This window comes from Mustela nivalis (genome assembly GCF_964662115.1).
Source record: "Mustela nivalis genome assembly, chromosome: 17".
NCBI lineage: Eukaryota > Metazoa > Chordata > Mammalia > Carnivora > Mustelidae > Mustela > Mustela nivalis.
In genome coordinates this window covers 13933583-13950901 of record NC_139036.1, presented here as the reverse complement: position 1 = coordinate 13950901, position 17319 = coordinate 13933583, and the positions used below count along the sequence as shown (strand labels likewise).

The 17319-nt window shown below is 47.6% G+C and overlaps 1 protein-coding gene across 1 annotated transcript; it reads left to right on the top strand.

Annotated features, from left to right (window-relative positions):
- Positions 1 to 11901: 11901 nt before the first annotated feature.
- Positions 11902 to 16649, top strand: PLD6 (phospholipase D family member 6). Its single transcript, XM_082706846.1, has 2 exons — positions 11902 to 12494; positions 14915 to 16649. Exons 1-2 carry the CDS (start codon positions 12053 to 12055, stop codon positions 15160 to 15162), a joined length of 690 nt encoding a protein of 229 aa, XP_082562972.1. The 5' UTR covers positions 11902 to 12052; the 3' UTR covers positions 15163 to 16649.
- The last annotated feature ends 670 nt before the right edge of the window (positions 16650 to 17319 follow it).

Here is a 17319-nt window from a genome sequence, read left to right as displayed (position 1 = left end):
ATGTTGAGAGGGCAAAGGGAGAGAGGATTCTAAGCAGGATCTGCAGCCAGCATGGAGCCCGACATGGGGCTTGATCCCACCACTCTGAAATCAATGACCTGAGCCAAACGAAATCCAGAGTCAGTCGCCTAATTGACTGAGCCACCCAGGCACCCCTTCTCTTCTGCTTTTAATATTTTCACCTTCTTTCTGGGGTCTTTTTGCATTTGAGCTACATGTAGTTTGTTAAACTTCTTGGATCTGTAGGTTAATATATTTTTTTAAAGATTTTATTTATTTTTTTGATGGAGAGAGACACAGCGAGAGAGGGAACATAAGCAGGGGGAATGGGAGGGGGAGAAGCAGGCTTCCCACCGAGCAGAAAGCCGGATGTGGGGGCTCAATCCTAGGATCCTGGGATCATGACCTGAGCCGAAGGCAGCCACTTAGCTACTGAGCCACCCAGGCACCCCAGTTAATATTTTTTTAATCAAATTTGGGACATTCTTTTTTTTTTTTTTTAAGATTTATTTATTTAGGGGCGCCTGGGTGGCTCAGTGGGTTAGGCCACTGCCTTCGGCTCTGGTCATGATCTCAGGGTCCTGGGATCGAGTCCCGCATCGGGCTCTCTGCTCGGCAGGGAGCCTGCTTCCCTCTCTCTCTCTGCCTGCCTCTCCAACTACTTGTGATTTCTCTCTGTCAAATAAATAAATAAAACCTTTAAAAAAAAGATTTATTTATTTATTTGATAGACAGAGATCATAAGCAGGCAGAGAGAGAGGCGGAAGCAGGCTCCCTGCTGAGCAGAGAGCCCGATGTGGGGCTTGATCCCAGGACCCTGGGATCATGACCCAAGCAGAAGGCAGAGGCTTTAACCCACTGAGCCACCCAGGTGCCCCGGGACATTCTTTTTAAAAATTTTTATTTATTTGTTTGAGAGACAGACAGAGAGAGCACAAGGTGGGGGGAAGAGGGAGAGAGAGAGGAACAAGCAGACTCCCTGCTGAGTGTGGAGCCTGACTCAGGGCTCGTTCCCAGAACCCTGAGATCATGACCTGAACGAAGGCAGACACTTACCAACTGAGCCTCCCAAGCACCCCTGGGATTTTTTCAACCATCATTGATTCAGGTTTATTCCTGGGGCTCCCATTGCTGGTATGTTGAGATGCTCAACAGTGTCCTACAGACCTCTGATTTGTTTACTTTCCCTCTATTCTTCAGATTAGATGATTTCTCTCCATCTCTGAGGTCACTGATTCTTCTGCCATCTCAAAACTGCTGTAGATCCCTCTAGTAAATTTACTTCTGTAATTGTTTTTAAATCCAGAATTTCCAGTTAGACTTCTTTTTCAAACTTCCTTTTATTGTATAATAAATACAGCACGAGATTTACCCTGTTTACAAATTTTTAAGTGTATGATAGAGTAATGCTAATTATAGAACAGTATTGTACAGCAGACTTCTAGAACTTATTCATCTTGAACAATTGATACTTTATGCTCATTGATTAGCAATGCCATTTCTTCTCTATCCAGTCCCCTGGCAATCACCACTGTATACTTTGATTCTACGAGTTTGACTCTTAGACATCTCATGTAAGTGGAATCATGCAGTATTTGTCCTTCTATACTGGCTTGTTTCATTAAGCACAATATTCTCAAGTCTCATTCATGTCATTGTATATCACAGGATTTCCTTGATTTTTAAGGCTGAACAACATTCCATTGTATGTATACACCAACGCATTTTCTTTATCTGTTCAACTTCTGATAGATACTTAGGTTGTTTCCATCCACGTTGTGGCTCCTATGAATAGTGGAGCACTGAATGCTGGAGTGCTAATATCTCTTCAAGGTCCTGATTTTATTCTTTTGGATAAATACTCAGAAGGGAGATTGCTGGATTATATGGGAGTTCTATTTTAATTTGTAGAGGAGCTGCCATATTGTTTTCCATAGCAGCTGAACTATTTGGATTCCCACCAGCAGTGTACAAAGGCTCCAATTTCTCTACAACTTTGCCAATGTCTTTTGTTATTTGATAATAGCCATCCTAACACATGTGAGGTCTTGTCGTGGTCTTGATTGGCATTTCCTTGATGATTAGTGACATTAAGCATCTTTTCATGTGCCCGTTGGCCAACTCTATGTTTCTTTTAGAGTGTCTATTTGAGTCTTTAGTCCATTTTTTTTTTTAAGATTTTATTTGTTTATTTGACAGACGGAGATCACAAGTAGGCAGAGAGGTGGGCAGAGAGAGAGAGGAGGAAGCAGGCTCCCTGCTGAGCAGAGAGCCCGATGCAGGACTCGATCCCAGGACCCTGAGATCACGACCTGAGCCGAAGGCAGCGGCCCAACCCACTGAGCCACCCAGGCGCCCTTTAGTCCATTTTTTAATATGAGTTAATTTTCTTCTGCTATTGAGTTCTTCAGCTATTGAGTTCTAGTTGTATCTTTTGGAAACTAACCTCTTATCTGATACATGGTTTTCATAGATTTTCTAAAAAAACTTAATTTTTAAAATTATTTTGCTGGGGCATCTGGGTGGCCTAGTCGGTTGAGCCTCTGCCTTCAGCTCAGGTCATGATCTCAGGGTGGTGGGATGAAGCCTCACATTGGGCTCCCTGCTCAGCAGGAGTCCGCTTCTCCCTCTCCCTCTGTAATCTCCCTCGCTCTCACTCTCTCTCTCAAATAAATAAAATCTTTAAGAAAATTTAAAAAATAAAATTATTTTATTGTAGTTGACACATGGTGTCACATTAGTCTCAGGTGTACAACATAGTGATTGGACGCGTGTGCACATTATGCACAAATGTAGCTACAATCTGTCACTTTACAACCCTATTACAATATCACTGTCTATATTGTCTATGCTGTGTCTTTCATCCCCATGACTTACTCTCCCAAACTGGAAGCTTCTTTTTTTTTTTAAAGATTTTATTTATTTATTTGACAGAGAGAAATCACAAGTACACTGAGAGGCAGGCAGAGAGAGAGAGAGAGAGAAGGAAGCAGGCTCCCTGCTGAGCAGAGAGCCCGATGCGGGACTCGATCCCAGGACCCTGAGATCATGACCTGAGCCGAAGGCAGCGGCTTAACCCACTGAGCCACCCAGGCGCCCCAAACTGGAAGCTTCTATTTGCCATGCCCCTTCACTCATTTTGCCCATTTCTCCACCTCTGTCCTTCTGGCAATGAGTGGTTTTATTCTCTGTATTTATGGGCCTATTTCTGTTTTTGCTTGTTTGTTTAGATTCCACACATAAGTGAAATCATATGCTATTTGTCTTTCTCTGGTTGACTTACTTCACTCAGCACAATACCCTTGAGGTCCATCCATGTTGTTGTGAATGACAAGATCTTGTCCTTTTCTATGGCTGAGTAATATTCCACTGTATATACATACCACATCTTCTTTATCCGTTCATCATTTTAAAAAAATATTTTGTGTATTTATTTGAGAGGGAATGAGAGAGAGAGAGCGAGCGAGAGAGCATGAGATTGTGGTGGGTTAGAGGGAGAAGCAGCCTCCTCACTGAGCAGGGAGTCTGGATCCTGGGACTCCAGGATCATGACCTGAGCCAAAGGCAGTCACTTAACCAACTGACCACCCCCCCAGGTGCCCTATCCATTCATCTTTTGATGGACCCTGGGGCTGCTTACATGCATAACTATTGTAAATAATGCCTCAATGAACATGGGGGTATATATATCTTTTTGAATTAGTGTTTTCACTTTCTTTGGGTAAATTTGCAGTCATGGAATTACTGGATCGTATAGTATTTCTATTTTTAATTATTTAAGGAAACTCCATATTGTTTTCCACAGGGGCCACACCAACTTACATTTGTACCAACAGTGATCAAGGGTTCCTTTTCCCCACATCCTCACCAACACTTGTTATTTCTTGTCTTTTTTGTTTTAACCATTATGATAGATGTGAGGTGGTATCTCACTGTGGTTTTGTTTTGCGCTTCCCTGATGCTGAGTGATGTTGAACATTCTTTCATGTGTCTGTTGGTCATCTGGATGTCTCCTTTGGGAAAATGTCTATACAGTTCCTCTGCCCATTTTTTTAAAACGGATTTTTAAAAAGAGATTTTTTTTTATTTGACAGACAGAGATCACAAGTAGGCAGAGAGGCAGGCGGAGAGAGAGAGAGAGAAGCAGGCTCCCTGCTGAACAGAGAGCCCAATGTGGGGCTCGATCCCAGGACCCTGGGATCATGATCTGAGCTGAAGGCAGAGGCTTTAGCCCACTGACCCACCCAGGAGCCCCAAAACAGAATTTTTGTGTGTGTGTAGAATTTGGGTATTAACTCCTTATTGGATATATTATTTGCAAATGTCTTCTTCCACTCAATAAATTGCCTTTTAATTTTGTTCATGCTTCCTTTCCTGTGCAAAAGCTTTTTATTTAAGTGTAGTTCCAATAGTTAATTTTTGCTCTTGTTTCCCTTGCCTGAGGAGACATAGCTAGAAAAAAAGTTTTTACAGCTGATGTCAGAGAAGTTTTATCATTTCAGGTCTTACATTTAGGTCTTTAATACACTTTGAATTTATTTTTGTGCATGATGTAAGAGACTTAATTTCTTTATTTTTTAAAGTTTTTATTTATTGATTTGAGAGACAGAGCATGAGCAGGGGGAGGGGCAGAGGAAGAGGGACAAGCAGACTCCATGCTGAGCACAGAGTCTGATGTGGGACGTGATCCCAGGACCTCAATATCAGGACCTGAGCTGAGGTCAGACACTTAATTGACTGAGCCACCCAGGTGCCCCAAGAATTAAATTCTTAAGAACAGTCTTAGGTTTACTGCAAAAGTGAGGGGAAGGTACAGAGATTTCCCATACATCCTCTGTCCCCATACAGGCACAGCCTCCCCCATTATTTTTTTCTCAATTTTTTGAGAGAGAGCGAGAGAGCCTGTGTGCATGAGTAGAAGGCCAGAGGAAGAGGGAGTGAGAGAATCTTAAACAGACTCCATGCCCAGTGTGGAACCCAATGTAGGGTTTGATCCCATGACCCCATGGTCATGACCTGAGCTGAAAGCAAGAGTCGGATGCTTAACCAGGTGCCCCTGCCTCCCCATTATAACATTTCCAACCAGAGTTGTTGGTTACAATTGAGGAAACTGGCAGTTTGCATACTTTAAAAATGATTTCTATTTCTCTAATGAGTATCTATTGATTATCATTATATTTTCCTTTAATTCTTTGAACTTTTTTAGAAATACATGCTTTGAAGTGTTTTTTCTACTGTTTCCAACACCTGTGTCCACTCAGAGTCAGTTTGCATTGGCTGCTGTGTTCCCCACACACTGGTCACACTTTCCTGTTGCTTTGCATGTCTATTAAGTTTTGGTTGCAAACTGGACATCTTAGATAATATAGCAGAGCAATTCTGGATTCTATTTTATTTTTGTAAGGCTGTTTTTCTTTGAAAACTTGCCTGGACTTAACATGTAGAGTCTCTCCCTCTGTAAGGTAGCATTGGCATGTCTGCTTAGTTTTTTTTTTTTTTTTTAAGTCTTCGTTTTATTCATTCCTAGAGGTCACCACTGGGTCTTCCTAATGTGTAGTCAGCCAGAGATTTATGCAGAGGTTGAACCCAAATACTTTTGAGCCAATAAGACTCCCCATCCTCTGCTGACCAACCTGTTTGTGGGTTAGGAATCCTTTCAAGCCTCCACTGGCTCTCATTTGTCCCTGGCCTCTCTCATTCCTGCACAGCTCCCCAGTTAGCCAGGGAGGGGTGGAGCATGTAGGTCAGCTTTTCTATGGTTTTCTCCATTTCGGGATCTTGTTGTCATAGTCCTGATTGGTCTGGAGGGTCAAGCTGGCAAGGCTGCAGGTTTGTTTGTTCATTTTTCCCAACTGAACCACCACTTTTTGCCAGACAAACTGGAAGAGTGAAGGATGAGAGTAGCCTCAGTCGACAGGGCCAGGGACTCCCACTTCTCCTATCCTCAGCTGCAGCAGTTTTAAAAAAATGATGCTTCTCATTTGGTTGTCTGCCTTTGGTGGATTTCTGGTGCCCTGAAGCAGTAGGGTGTGTGTGTGTGTGTGTGTGTGTGCGCGCGCGCATGCACACGTGCGCACACGCATGTGTGTAGTGGGATTTTTTGGTTTGTTTTTTATTTTATATTTTTTTGTGTGTACCCAGAGGAGTTGACTACCTCTGTATGCTGCCATAACTGGAAGTCCCTCTTCTCATTCTGTATTAAATGTATTATCAGTTCAGGTGAAAAAAGTGAGGCTCAAAGAGATAAACCAATTCGCTCTTGGTCATACAGCTAGGAAGTAGGGGGTCCAGAATTAAACTCAGGAGCTCTATTTTAAAGAAAAGCAAACAACAACAACAACAACAAAAACCCAGTGTTATTGAAGTATAATTGGCATACAGTAATTTATACTCATGGAAACCATCCAGTCTGAAAAGTTTTAACATATGCAGCTGCACATTACCACTAAGATGATGAACATATCATGGTGTGTGTTTTTGGTAACCCCTTTCCCTTCCCACCATCTCCAGGCAACCACAGATTTACTTACTGTCACTCTAGTTGGCCTTTCCTAGAATTGCATGTCATGGAACCATACAGTACATATGTTGTTTTGTCTTTTTTCACTCAACCTTATTGAAATTCACCCATGTGGTCATTTATATTGATTTATATTTATTCTTACTGCTAAATAGTCTTCCATCCATAGATGGGTGAAGATTTGGTTATTTATCTGGTGATGGACGCTGGTTTTGTGTCTAGGCTTGGGCTATTACCCATAAACCTGCTGGGAACATCTGAGTTCAAGTCTTTGTGTAGATACATAGACACATGCTTTCATTTCTATTGGGTGAGATTTAGGAGTGGGATACCTGGATCAAATGGAAAGTGGAAGTTTGATGTTTTTAATGAACTTTTAATTTGGAATGATTTCAGATTTGCTGAAAAGTTTCAAAGGCAGCACAGAGAGTTCCCGTCTACTCTTCCTCCAGTTTCCCTTACTGTTAGTCTTACACTGCTGTCATACGTTTCTCAAAGTGAAGAAACAGACATTGGTGTATTACTATTTTTTAAAATATTTTAAGTATTTATTTGACAGACAGAGATCACAAATAGGCAGAGAGGCAGGCAGAGAGAGGTGGGGGGAAGCAGGTTCCCTGCTGAACAGAGAGCACAATGCCGGGCTCAATCCCAGGACCCTGGGATCATGACCTGAGACGAAGGCAAAGGCTTTAGTCCACTGAGCCACCCAGGTGCCCCAGCGTATTACTATTAATTAAAATCCAGACTTTATTCGGATTTCACCACTTTTTCCAGTAACCTCCACTTTCTGTTTCAGGATCCAGTCCAGGGCACCCCGGTATCTGCTGGTCTGTTTTACCGTTTCTAAGTTCTTGCTTTTTTTCACGTCCTCAGCCAGATATCCTGTGGAATGTGATAGCATGCCCTTCAATCTGCATTTCTGATGTTTTTTGCTCAGGTTTGATTTGGGTTTAGGAGCTTTGGGAAAGGCCACCAATAGAGGTGAAGTGTCCTTCTCATCAATCATGTCATGCGCCTGGGTCGCTCAGTCTGTTGAGTGACTGACTCTTGATTTTTCCTCGCATCATGATCCTGGGGGCATGGGATTGAGCCCCACATCAGGCTGTATGCTCAGCAGGGAGTCTGCTTGACATTCTTCTTTCCTTCTGCCCTTTGCCCTGCTCTCTCTCTTAAAAAAATAAAAGAAATACACTTTTTATTTATTTTATTTTAAGTATTTATTTATTTATTTATTTGACACAGAGAGATCACAAGTAGGCAGAGAGGCAGGCAGAGAGAGAGAGAGAGAGAGAGAGGAGGAAGCAGGCTCCCCGCCAAGCAGAGAGCCTGATGTGGAACTCGATCCCAGAACCCCAAGATTATGACCCGAGCCGAAGGCAGAGGCTCAACCCACTGAGCCACCCAGGTGCCCTAATAAATACAGGTTTTAAAAATATATCAGGAGTGCCTGGGTGGTTAGGTGGCTTAAAGCCTCTACTTTCAGCTCAGGTCATGGTCCTGCAATCGAGCCCCACATCGGGCTCTCTGCTTGGCAGAAAGCCTGCTTTTCCCTCTCTCTCTGCCTGCCTCTCTGCCTCCTTGTGATCTATGACAAGTAAATAAATAAAACCTTTTCAAAAATATCATATCAGGGGTACATAACACTTACACAACTCTGGTGATGTCAAGCGTCACTTGGTTAAGGTGATGTTTACCAGGTTTCTCCATGTAAACTTTATTTTTCTCCTTCCCCTACTGTAGTCACTAAGTCTAGGCCACCTTCAAAGGGGCAGGGAGATTTCTTTCTCCCTCCCGTGGCAGGGAATAGCTACATAAACTATTCGGAATTCTTCTGTGAACACTTGTATCTTCTCTTTTGTTTCTTTCTTCGGTCATTTCTTTTTTTTTTTTTTTTTTAATTTTTTAAAGATTTTATTTATTTATTTGAAAGACAGAGATCACAAGTAGGCAGAGAGGCAGGCAGAGAGAGAGAGAGAGGGAAGCAGGCTTCCTGCGGAGCAGGGAGCCCGACGCGGGGCTCGATCCCAGGACCCTGAGATCATGACCCGAGCCAAAGGCAGCAGCCCAAACCACTGAGCCACCCAGGCGCCCCTCTTCGGTCATTTCTTAATTTCAGTATGGAATCATGCATATTTATCTGATACTTGGGTTATAATCCAACACTGCATCATTTACTTTGTTTCTCAAACTGCTCCAGTTTGGCCACTGAGGGTTCTTTCAGGTTAACTCCCGTGTCCTTTCGTCATGCTGCCATGCCACATCCTTACTTTCTGGTAATACAAGATGCCTAAACCATGGCTTACGAGTTCCCTGCCCAATCCTAGAATCAACTATTTATTTCTTCACCGAGTCCAGGTTCCTTTTATTGAAGAACAGTGTTTAGAAACTGAGATCTGGGAGCAAGGGATGCTCACTGCTCCTGGGGTCTCATTGCGTCCAGGCCTCTTGGGGGACTGAGGTATGTGATATATGTATGCCAACACTGACATATGACATATAGTAATATACATCCTAGGCTACACATGACCTCACTGCGGTATCTCTGACTCCAGTCCAGTACCATAGGGATCTAATTTCTTATCCCATCCAACAGAGCGAACCCTGGCTCCTACTATTGGACAAGCATTTACTAACCCAGTCATCCCCAGTGGGCATGTAAGCAGTTCCCTGTACCAAGTAGAGTAGATGTACCAAGTATACCAAGTACCAATGTACCGAGTACAGTGTTTATGTCCAGGCCCTTTTGTGTTTAGCCTTATAGTTTCCAGTCAAAACATGATTTTCCAAAGTCACTCTTTTCCCCGCAATCTGAGGGTCTGTCTTTTTTTTTTTAATGTTAGGTTTTTTTTTTTTTTTTAAAGATTTTATTTAATCATTTGACAGAGAGAGAGAGATCACAAGTAGGCAGAGAGGCAGGAAGAGAGTGAGAGAGGGAAGCAGGCTCCCTGCTGAGCAGAGAGCCTGATGCAGGACTGGATCCCAGGACCCTGAGATCATGACCTGAGCCCAAGGCAGAGGCTTAGTCACTCACTCAGAGCTCACTGAGCCACCCAGGAGCCCTCTGAGGGTCTGTATTTAACAAAGGGAAGTCATGGAGACCAGTTATAAGGAGGAGATGGTAGAGGAGTTATCATTTCCTTTCTTTCTTTCTTTCTTTTTTTTTTTTTCTTAAAGGTTTTATTTATTTCTTTGACAGAGACAGTGAGAGAGGGAACACAGCAGGGGGAGTGGGAGAGGGAGAAGCAGGCTTCCTACAGAGTGGGGATCCCAAAGGAGCATTTTTATTTTTGAAGACTGTTGGGTGAAAGAGAAAATGCGGAGCACCTGGGTGGCTCAGTGGGTTAAAGCCTCTGCCTTCAGCTCGGGTGATGACCTTGGGGTCCTGGGATCGAGCCCAGCATCGGGCTCTCTGCTTGATGGGGAGGCTGCTTCCCCCTCTCTCTCTGCCTACCTCTTGCCTATTTGTGATCTCTGTCTGTCAAATAAATAAACAGAATCTTAAAAGAGAGAGAGAGAAAATGAACTCATGTAGTTTAATAAGGATGATTTTAGGACTATTTGATTAGATGATTGCCTTGTCCAGGAAAGCCTAGTTGGTGGTTTGTGATCAGTTGCTATTAAATTTCATTTTCTTGGATTTAAGGGCATTGCCTCTGGATTACATGTTTCCAGTTTGACTTGGGTTTTGGGTTGGTTGGGTTCTGGGTTAGATTTTAGGCTGCTTACATAGGCCACCAAGGTATTAGAGCCACTTCAGTCAAGCCTCCTTATTTAATTACCGATATATAAGTAATGTAGATGTTGACCCCTGGCTATGTTCTTCCTTCAAAAAACAAACAAACAAGGAAGCATGAGAGCACACCTTATGGGAGCAACAGCTGACCTTCTTTTGACAATCATGCCAGTCCAGGTCACTCAGTGATACACTGTCCGTGAAATAAAAATCCTCGGAAAATTGAAGCAGCGTCAGCTTAATTTCCAATAAAAATTGAACTCTGCCAAACATTTCTTTCAAAATCTAGGAGATGAGATAAACGAAAGTTTTCCAAATTCCCTAACACCATGTTTATAAGATTCTATCAAATTTACATGAAGGAAGGAGGGTAAAGCCAATCAGACTGCAGTCTGGCTGCTAAATGGACTTGAACTACCATCATCTTCTTGTGAAAGATATCATTAGCACACTTCAAGTGGGAAGGTATCTAATATCACTTCACAATTCTTTTTCTTTTTTTATTAACATAGAATGTATTAATTTGTTTCAGGGGTACAGGTCAATGAATCATCGGTCTTATACACTTCACAGCACTCACCATAACACATATCCTCCCCCATGTCCACCACCCAGCCACTTTATCCCTCCCTACCCCTCCACCCCCAACTCCCACCCCTGCTGCCCCCCACCCCCAGCCCTCAGTTTGTTTCCTGGGATTAAGAGTCTCATAGTTGTCTACCACTCCAGTCCCGACTTGTTTAATTTTTCCCTCCCCTCCCCCCACGAACCCTAGCCCTGCCTCTCTAATTCCTCATTTCAGAGAAAGCAAATGATAATTGCTTCTCTGATTATCATTTCCTTTCAAAGACCACAAGCAGTCTTCAAATGAACCAAGGAAATCCCTAACCAAGATTCAGGAAAGAAAAAAGCATCTTACTCTTTGACTCTCTTTTCTGTCCCCGTGAAAAGGCATAGTCCCTCTCAAGTGACACACCGTGGGCCTGGTGCTTGCTAAGACAGGACCAAGGACTTCCCAGTTTTCACTGTTTATGCTTCAAGCAGAACGACATCTTCACATAACAAGTTGGTACCGGGAGAGGTGGTAGAAATACAAGGGGCCTAACGCTGGACTTTGGCCGTCCCCATCACACCACGGTCTGCGACACTTCGGGTTCAAACCCAAATAAGTGTTCCTTATTTGACATTCTCAGTGTGTTCCAGGCCTTTCTGTCCGTCCCGCCTGGCTGTACGCAAAGCAAAAGGGAAAGTGTGAACTGCGAGGTCAGCCCTGCTCTACCAGCCCGCAAAGGGAGGAGGGCCTGGGTTGTGGCAGGCCCCACCGGTGGCGGGCGGTGTCTAGGCGACAGCCGGATTCACAGATCTCAGTGGGGCTGGGAGGGCAGGGCCTGGAGCACGTGACCAGCACGCCCACAGACGCAGTGGGGTGTCTTGACACTGTAGGCCCAGAGCGCAGGCGCGACTGGGAGGCACGCACAGGTGCTGTGGGTGGTGCACACTGGTGGTAGAGGGGAAGGTCGGGTGCACGTGGTTGGCAAGTGCACAGGCCCGGTGGGCGGTGCTTGGACGGCGGGCGCCCGTGCGTGGGGTCGCGCAGGCGCGGTGGGCAAGGAGGTGGCTGTACAGGCCTCCGGGCGCGCATGCGTGTTGGGTGGCGTGTGTGTTGGAGGGCGTCGCACGTACGTGGCTGGCGGGGACGCCGGCGTGTGGGGCAGCGGTTGGTTGGGGGCGGCGGGTGTCGGTGGTCGCGGGAGTGCAGGCGCTGTGGGCCGTGGGCCGAGGAGGGCCGAGTCGGAATGGAGCGGTTACGTTGGCAAATGGTGGCCGTGGCGACCCTGGGTTTGGCTCTGGCCCTGGAGGCGCTGCCCTCCGTGCTGCACTGGCTGTGGGCCGGGCGCGGGCAAGAGCGGCGAAGGCCGCCGCGGCGCGAGGTGCTCTTCTTCCCGTCGCAGGTGACCTGCACGGAGGCCCTGCTGCAGGCTCCCGGTGAGGGGCCGTCGGGGCCCCCGGCAGGCTGCCCCTGCAGCCTGCCCCACGGTGAGAGCTCGCTCAGCCGCCTGCTGCGCGCCCTTTTGGCCGCTCGCTCCAGCCTGGAGCTCTGCCTCTTTGCCTTCTCCAGCCCACAGTTGGGCCGTGCGGTGCAGCTGCTGCACCAGCGTGGGGTGCGCATCCGGGTCATCACCGACTGCGACTACATGGCTCTGAACGGCTCACAGATTGGCCTGCTACGAAAGGCAGGTAGGCCAGGCCGCAGCGGCCAGGACCCAGGCTTGGAGCTCAGGTTTGCGGAGCCTTTTGGGGAGCACACCCCACCTGGCGCGTGACCTGACCCAGGGGGCAATGTCAAAGGCGGATACTACAGGGGTCTGAGGCTGGGTGAGAGAGACCCTTTCATGTCCCATGGTGGCCTCGTGAGGTTGGGCTGGTTCTACCCTGGAGGGACTCTAGGGCCATCCAGAGAGAGCACCTGCCCTAGCCCCGTGGTTGGCGCTTCTGTGCTGCGGATATCTGAGTGTGTTCCCCAGCCGGTGGAGGAAGATCTGGGGCGTTGTCAGAGGCTGGGGGCCTGCCCAGTGACACTGGGGAAGCCACCACGCTCCTTTGAGTCCCCACATTGTCATGATCCATGTTGGCCTTGGGATACTGGGGAAAGCCTATGGTGGGTAGAGCTGGGGATGCAGCCCCGCCAGCTGTTTCTGACTGTTGCAGTGGCCTAGCGCGATGGTCTTGAAGAGATGAAGGGTCAAGCCTGCCCGCTAGCAGATTCTCAGTACTGTGTGCTTGGGAACAGATGCCCCAAGATGGCAAAGACTGGGCTAATACAATGAGGGAGGAAAAAGGCATTTCATTTTAACTACACTAGTGAATTTCATGCTAGAGCTTTTGAAGTGAATAAAAACAAGATGCTAAAAAGTGCAGTTAAAATGTTTAGTTGGTGAACAGTTAACTTGTTCCTTGAGCTGCAAAAAACGGGGATGACATACACCTCTGACTGGCCTTTCTCTGCCTCTGGGGTGAGGGCAGATGAAGTGGGAAGTAGGAATGATTTTGAAGAGGGTCTAAATTCAGATCCTGGGCCTACCTGTGAGTTCTGTATTTCCTCCTCAACTTCAGAGTAACATTGTGTTCTGGGTGTCCCACTGGATGGGAGAGCCTATGGTAACTTGGAGGGGGGCAGAAATGGTCAGATATGGGGGAGCAGAAGGAAACGTGGGGGGAACGTTAGTAGGCTCCAAGCCCAGTCTGGAACCTGACACAGGCTTGATCCCACAACCCTGAGATCGTGACCTGAGCCAAAATCAAGAATTGAGCACTTGACCGACTGAACCACCGAGGCGTCCCAAAAATGGTCAGGTTAAGATCCGTTTTGAAGGTAGAGCTGACAGGAGTTGGTGGTGGGTCGATTAGAGGCTGTGAGAAATGGTGTCTGTGTCCTCTGGGATAGGATGGTTTCAAGGCAGGGCTGCTGGGCAAAATCCCCAGGTAAATTTGAAGTTCAGATAAGCCACGAATAATTTTTAGTGTACATCCCAAATATTGCATGGGACATAGTTATTTTTTAAAAATTATCTGTTTATCTGATAGCCCATCCTAATTTGGTCATCTTGTATTTTTATTTGTGAAGCCTGGTGGCCCCGTTGCAAAACAGCCTATTTTAAACTGTTCTTTTAAGTCCTATTTCTTTCTTTTTTTTTTTTTTAAAGATTTTATTTATTTATTTGACAGAGAGAGATCACAAGTAGGCAGAGAGGCAGGCAGAGAGAGAGGAGGAAGCAGGCTCCCTGCTGAGCAGAGAGCCCGATGCGGGACTCGATCCCAGGACCCTGAGATCATGACCTGAGCCGAAGGCAGCGGCTTAGCCCACTGAGCCACCCAGGCGCCCCTTAAGTCCTATTTCTAATGGTCTTGTTCACTGAGCAGATAGCTTGTCAGTGAGGTTGGCATGACTCCAGGGTCCATGCAGAGGGGAATGGACAGACAGGTCCTGCCCGAGGGGAGGCTGAAAACAGTAGTAGAGAGACAAATGGGAAAACAAGAGGCAGCCGTTACTGGCTTTGCAGTGAGCCACAGGGGCAAAGCCAGGGAGAGCCTGTTTTCTCTGTTTTTTCAGCGGCCCGATGCCGCTGAAGCACCCAGGGCCTGGCTTCTCCTGCGGTCCTTCTGCCTCAGGCTCACCCCCTCCCCAGGGGTCCTGGCGTGCATGGTGTTTCCTGGCATGTTCCGGTCCCGGGATGGGCAGGGCGGGAGCTCGAAGGTGGGAAAGCCCCGCCGGCGGTTGCTCTGGTTGCCCTGGCCGGATTCAGAGCCAGCTCGTCCTGGAACAACAGGACTGTGCTGGCTGGGTTGTACAAGAGCAGTGGGGGTGGGCAGACCTCCCTCAGATTGCAGGGCTGGGTGCGGGCAGAGTTGTCTGCACAGGAAGGCGGGTTGTGTGAAATCAGTATGTGTATGTCTGTGTGTGTCCCCTGCTCCTGTCTCCTCGGCCCTCCCTCCTCTGCTGGTCCCATCCGGGCGCAGCCCCCACCACCTGCCGGAGGGGAACCACCTTCCCGTTTCCTGCCAGATGAGAAGCAAACAGGCAGAGTTGTAGCCGCTAGTGAGGGTGGGCACGGGGGGTGTGGCGGGCGGTGGCGAAGGCTGACTGGCCCTTTCCGCAGGCATCCAGGTGCGACACGACCAGGACCTGGGCTACATGCATCATAAGTTCGCCATTGTGGACAAGAAGGTGCTGATCACCGGCTCCCTCAACTGGACCACGCAAGCCATTCAAAACAACAGAGAGAACGTCCTGATTATGGAGGATGAGGAGTATGTGAGGCTTTTCCTGGAAGAATTTGAGCGTATTTGGGAAGAGTTTAATCCGACCAAGTACACCTTTTTCCCGCAAAAGAAGCAGAGTCACTGAAGCTGTGCTCTCTCCTCTGTCTGCGGAGTTGGGGGGCGAGTGCTGTCCAGTATCAAAACTTTTTGGTCCCGGGAGTGGAAAGCAGACTGAAGCTGCGGAGACTGGGGCTCCAGACTGGCCTGGGTCGCGCCCAGAGCTGCGGCCCCTGAGCGACATCTCAGGAAGTCGCTGCGCACCCTCCATTCTCGTCCACAGGGCACTAAAGCAAACTCAAGAGCATTTGGGGTGACAAAGCACAGGGACATCCCTGCAACACCGATGCGTTGTCACGGGCCCACTTGTTTCCTGCCCCAGGGCCCATGTGGTCGCAGCTCGCCAGCTCCCACCCAGCATGCAAGCTGACCCCCAGTCTGATTCTAGAGACTCTCGTGCTTTGGCCAACCCCGGCAGCACCCCCACCAGTGGCTCCAGAATGCTTTCTGCTTCTCCTGGTGGCCCAGCCGCTCCCATCAGCACCGCTGGGCCCTGGCTTTGGCCAGAGGCGGCCAGCTCCTCCGTGGCTTCTTGGCGGGTTTGAGTCTGCAGAGGGAAAGGGAAGAAGTGGGGGAGGAAAAAGGGCAGGAGGGGAGAGAGGGGCAGGGCGGGAGCGGGGAGCTGCCTTCCAGGCTCCCTCGTCAGCATGGCTGGCCCCCCGTGGTGGGCAGGTGGTGCTCTTACTCGGGTCTCCTTACATGATGACCCTTTACTACAAATACACCTGAAGATGTTCATGCTCTGCCACTTCCCCTCTGTGCTCACTGCGGTCAAGTGCAAGGTCTACCAGCGAGGACTGCGAGTGGCCAGAAGCTGCTTCTGTTTCCTTTCCTTATGCCTTTGTCCACATTCTCGAATTCAAGTTGATTTGGTGTGCTTCGAAGTGACCTTGAGTGTAATACCCATGAACTTGATTCACTGGCAGTTTTGGCTCAGCATAATCCTGAGTTACCTGACCATCTGGAGGAGTTAACTAGGAGGGAGGCCAGTGTTGGGCGTGGCGCCCCACAGATGTGTTCTTACTGTCGGCTCTGGGATTTGCTCTCACTGGTAATTAGGAGAATAGCTACCTATGGACATTTGTGAAAAGTTAGATTGTTTTTTCGTAACAGGTACCTTTATTTATAGATAGCTCAAGTGGGCCCTGGTGGTTTTGCCATCTTGTCATTTGTATCAGTGAACGGTGTGTGACTTGTCCTGATGACTCCTGGTGTGCTCATGCCTGCCGAGCCACCTGCACAGAGCGGTCACGCTGCGTGTTGTTGCCCATCGAAAGTGATCCGTGACTTACTGTGTTGGGCAAGTAAACCTCAAGTTAATTTTTCTGATGTAACCGAAGCTATAAAATACATAGATCGGAAATGAGAAATGCTTGGACACTGAAAGTGTTTTTTCACCTGTCTTTTCCCGCACTGTGTATTCTGAAGGGAGAGCAGAAGTTGTATCCTGTGTTGTGAATGATGAAGCCGGGCTGTCCTGGACTTCTGGCACACTTAAATAAATATGTTCTTGTTCTGGAATAGTAGTACTGGGTGTTTCTTTGCCTTTTGCTCAGCGAGTGGGTGCTGTTTATTAAGTAACATTTTGGTGGGGGTGGACGACCTGGAGCTGTTTCGGAGCCATTGGTCACGATGGGAGCCGCCAAGAGGAGCCAGACCTGAACGTGGTGCTGGGGGAACTCGAGTTTTCCACAGGTAAGGCAGGTGCTTTTCCCAGGGAGGGACTTAGCCACTGCACTGCGGGCCTGCTTGCCCCTGCGATGTCCCCCGTGTGGGAAACTTGACCGCATCATTTGTGTGGTAGTGCGGCACGGTGTGCACGCTGTCTCCTGATCCAGCCAGCCAGCCAGCCAGCAAGAAGCCAGGAAGTGTTTTCCAACATGTCCCTGCTGCTGGTGGCGGACTTTCCAGGTTTTTCCCTCCACCCTGTGATGGTGGGCACACAGGCAGCCCGCTGCCCCTGCTGAGTCTGCGTCTGCTGTGACCCCAGCCCTTTCTGGCCGGGCCAGGCGGATGCACATTAGTAACGGGGTGCAGAGGTGACCTAGCCGAGCCACCTGGATGAAACGTTTTCAGGATCCCGAAATGATCTCATCTCGTAACATTTTTTATTTAATAGTTTCATTTATATTGCTATCTTCATTATTTGAGCAGTGGGATATTACATCTCACAAGTTTCAGGTGG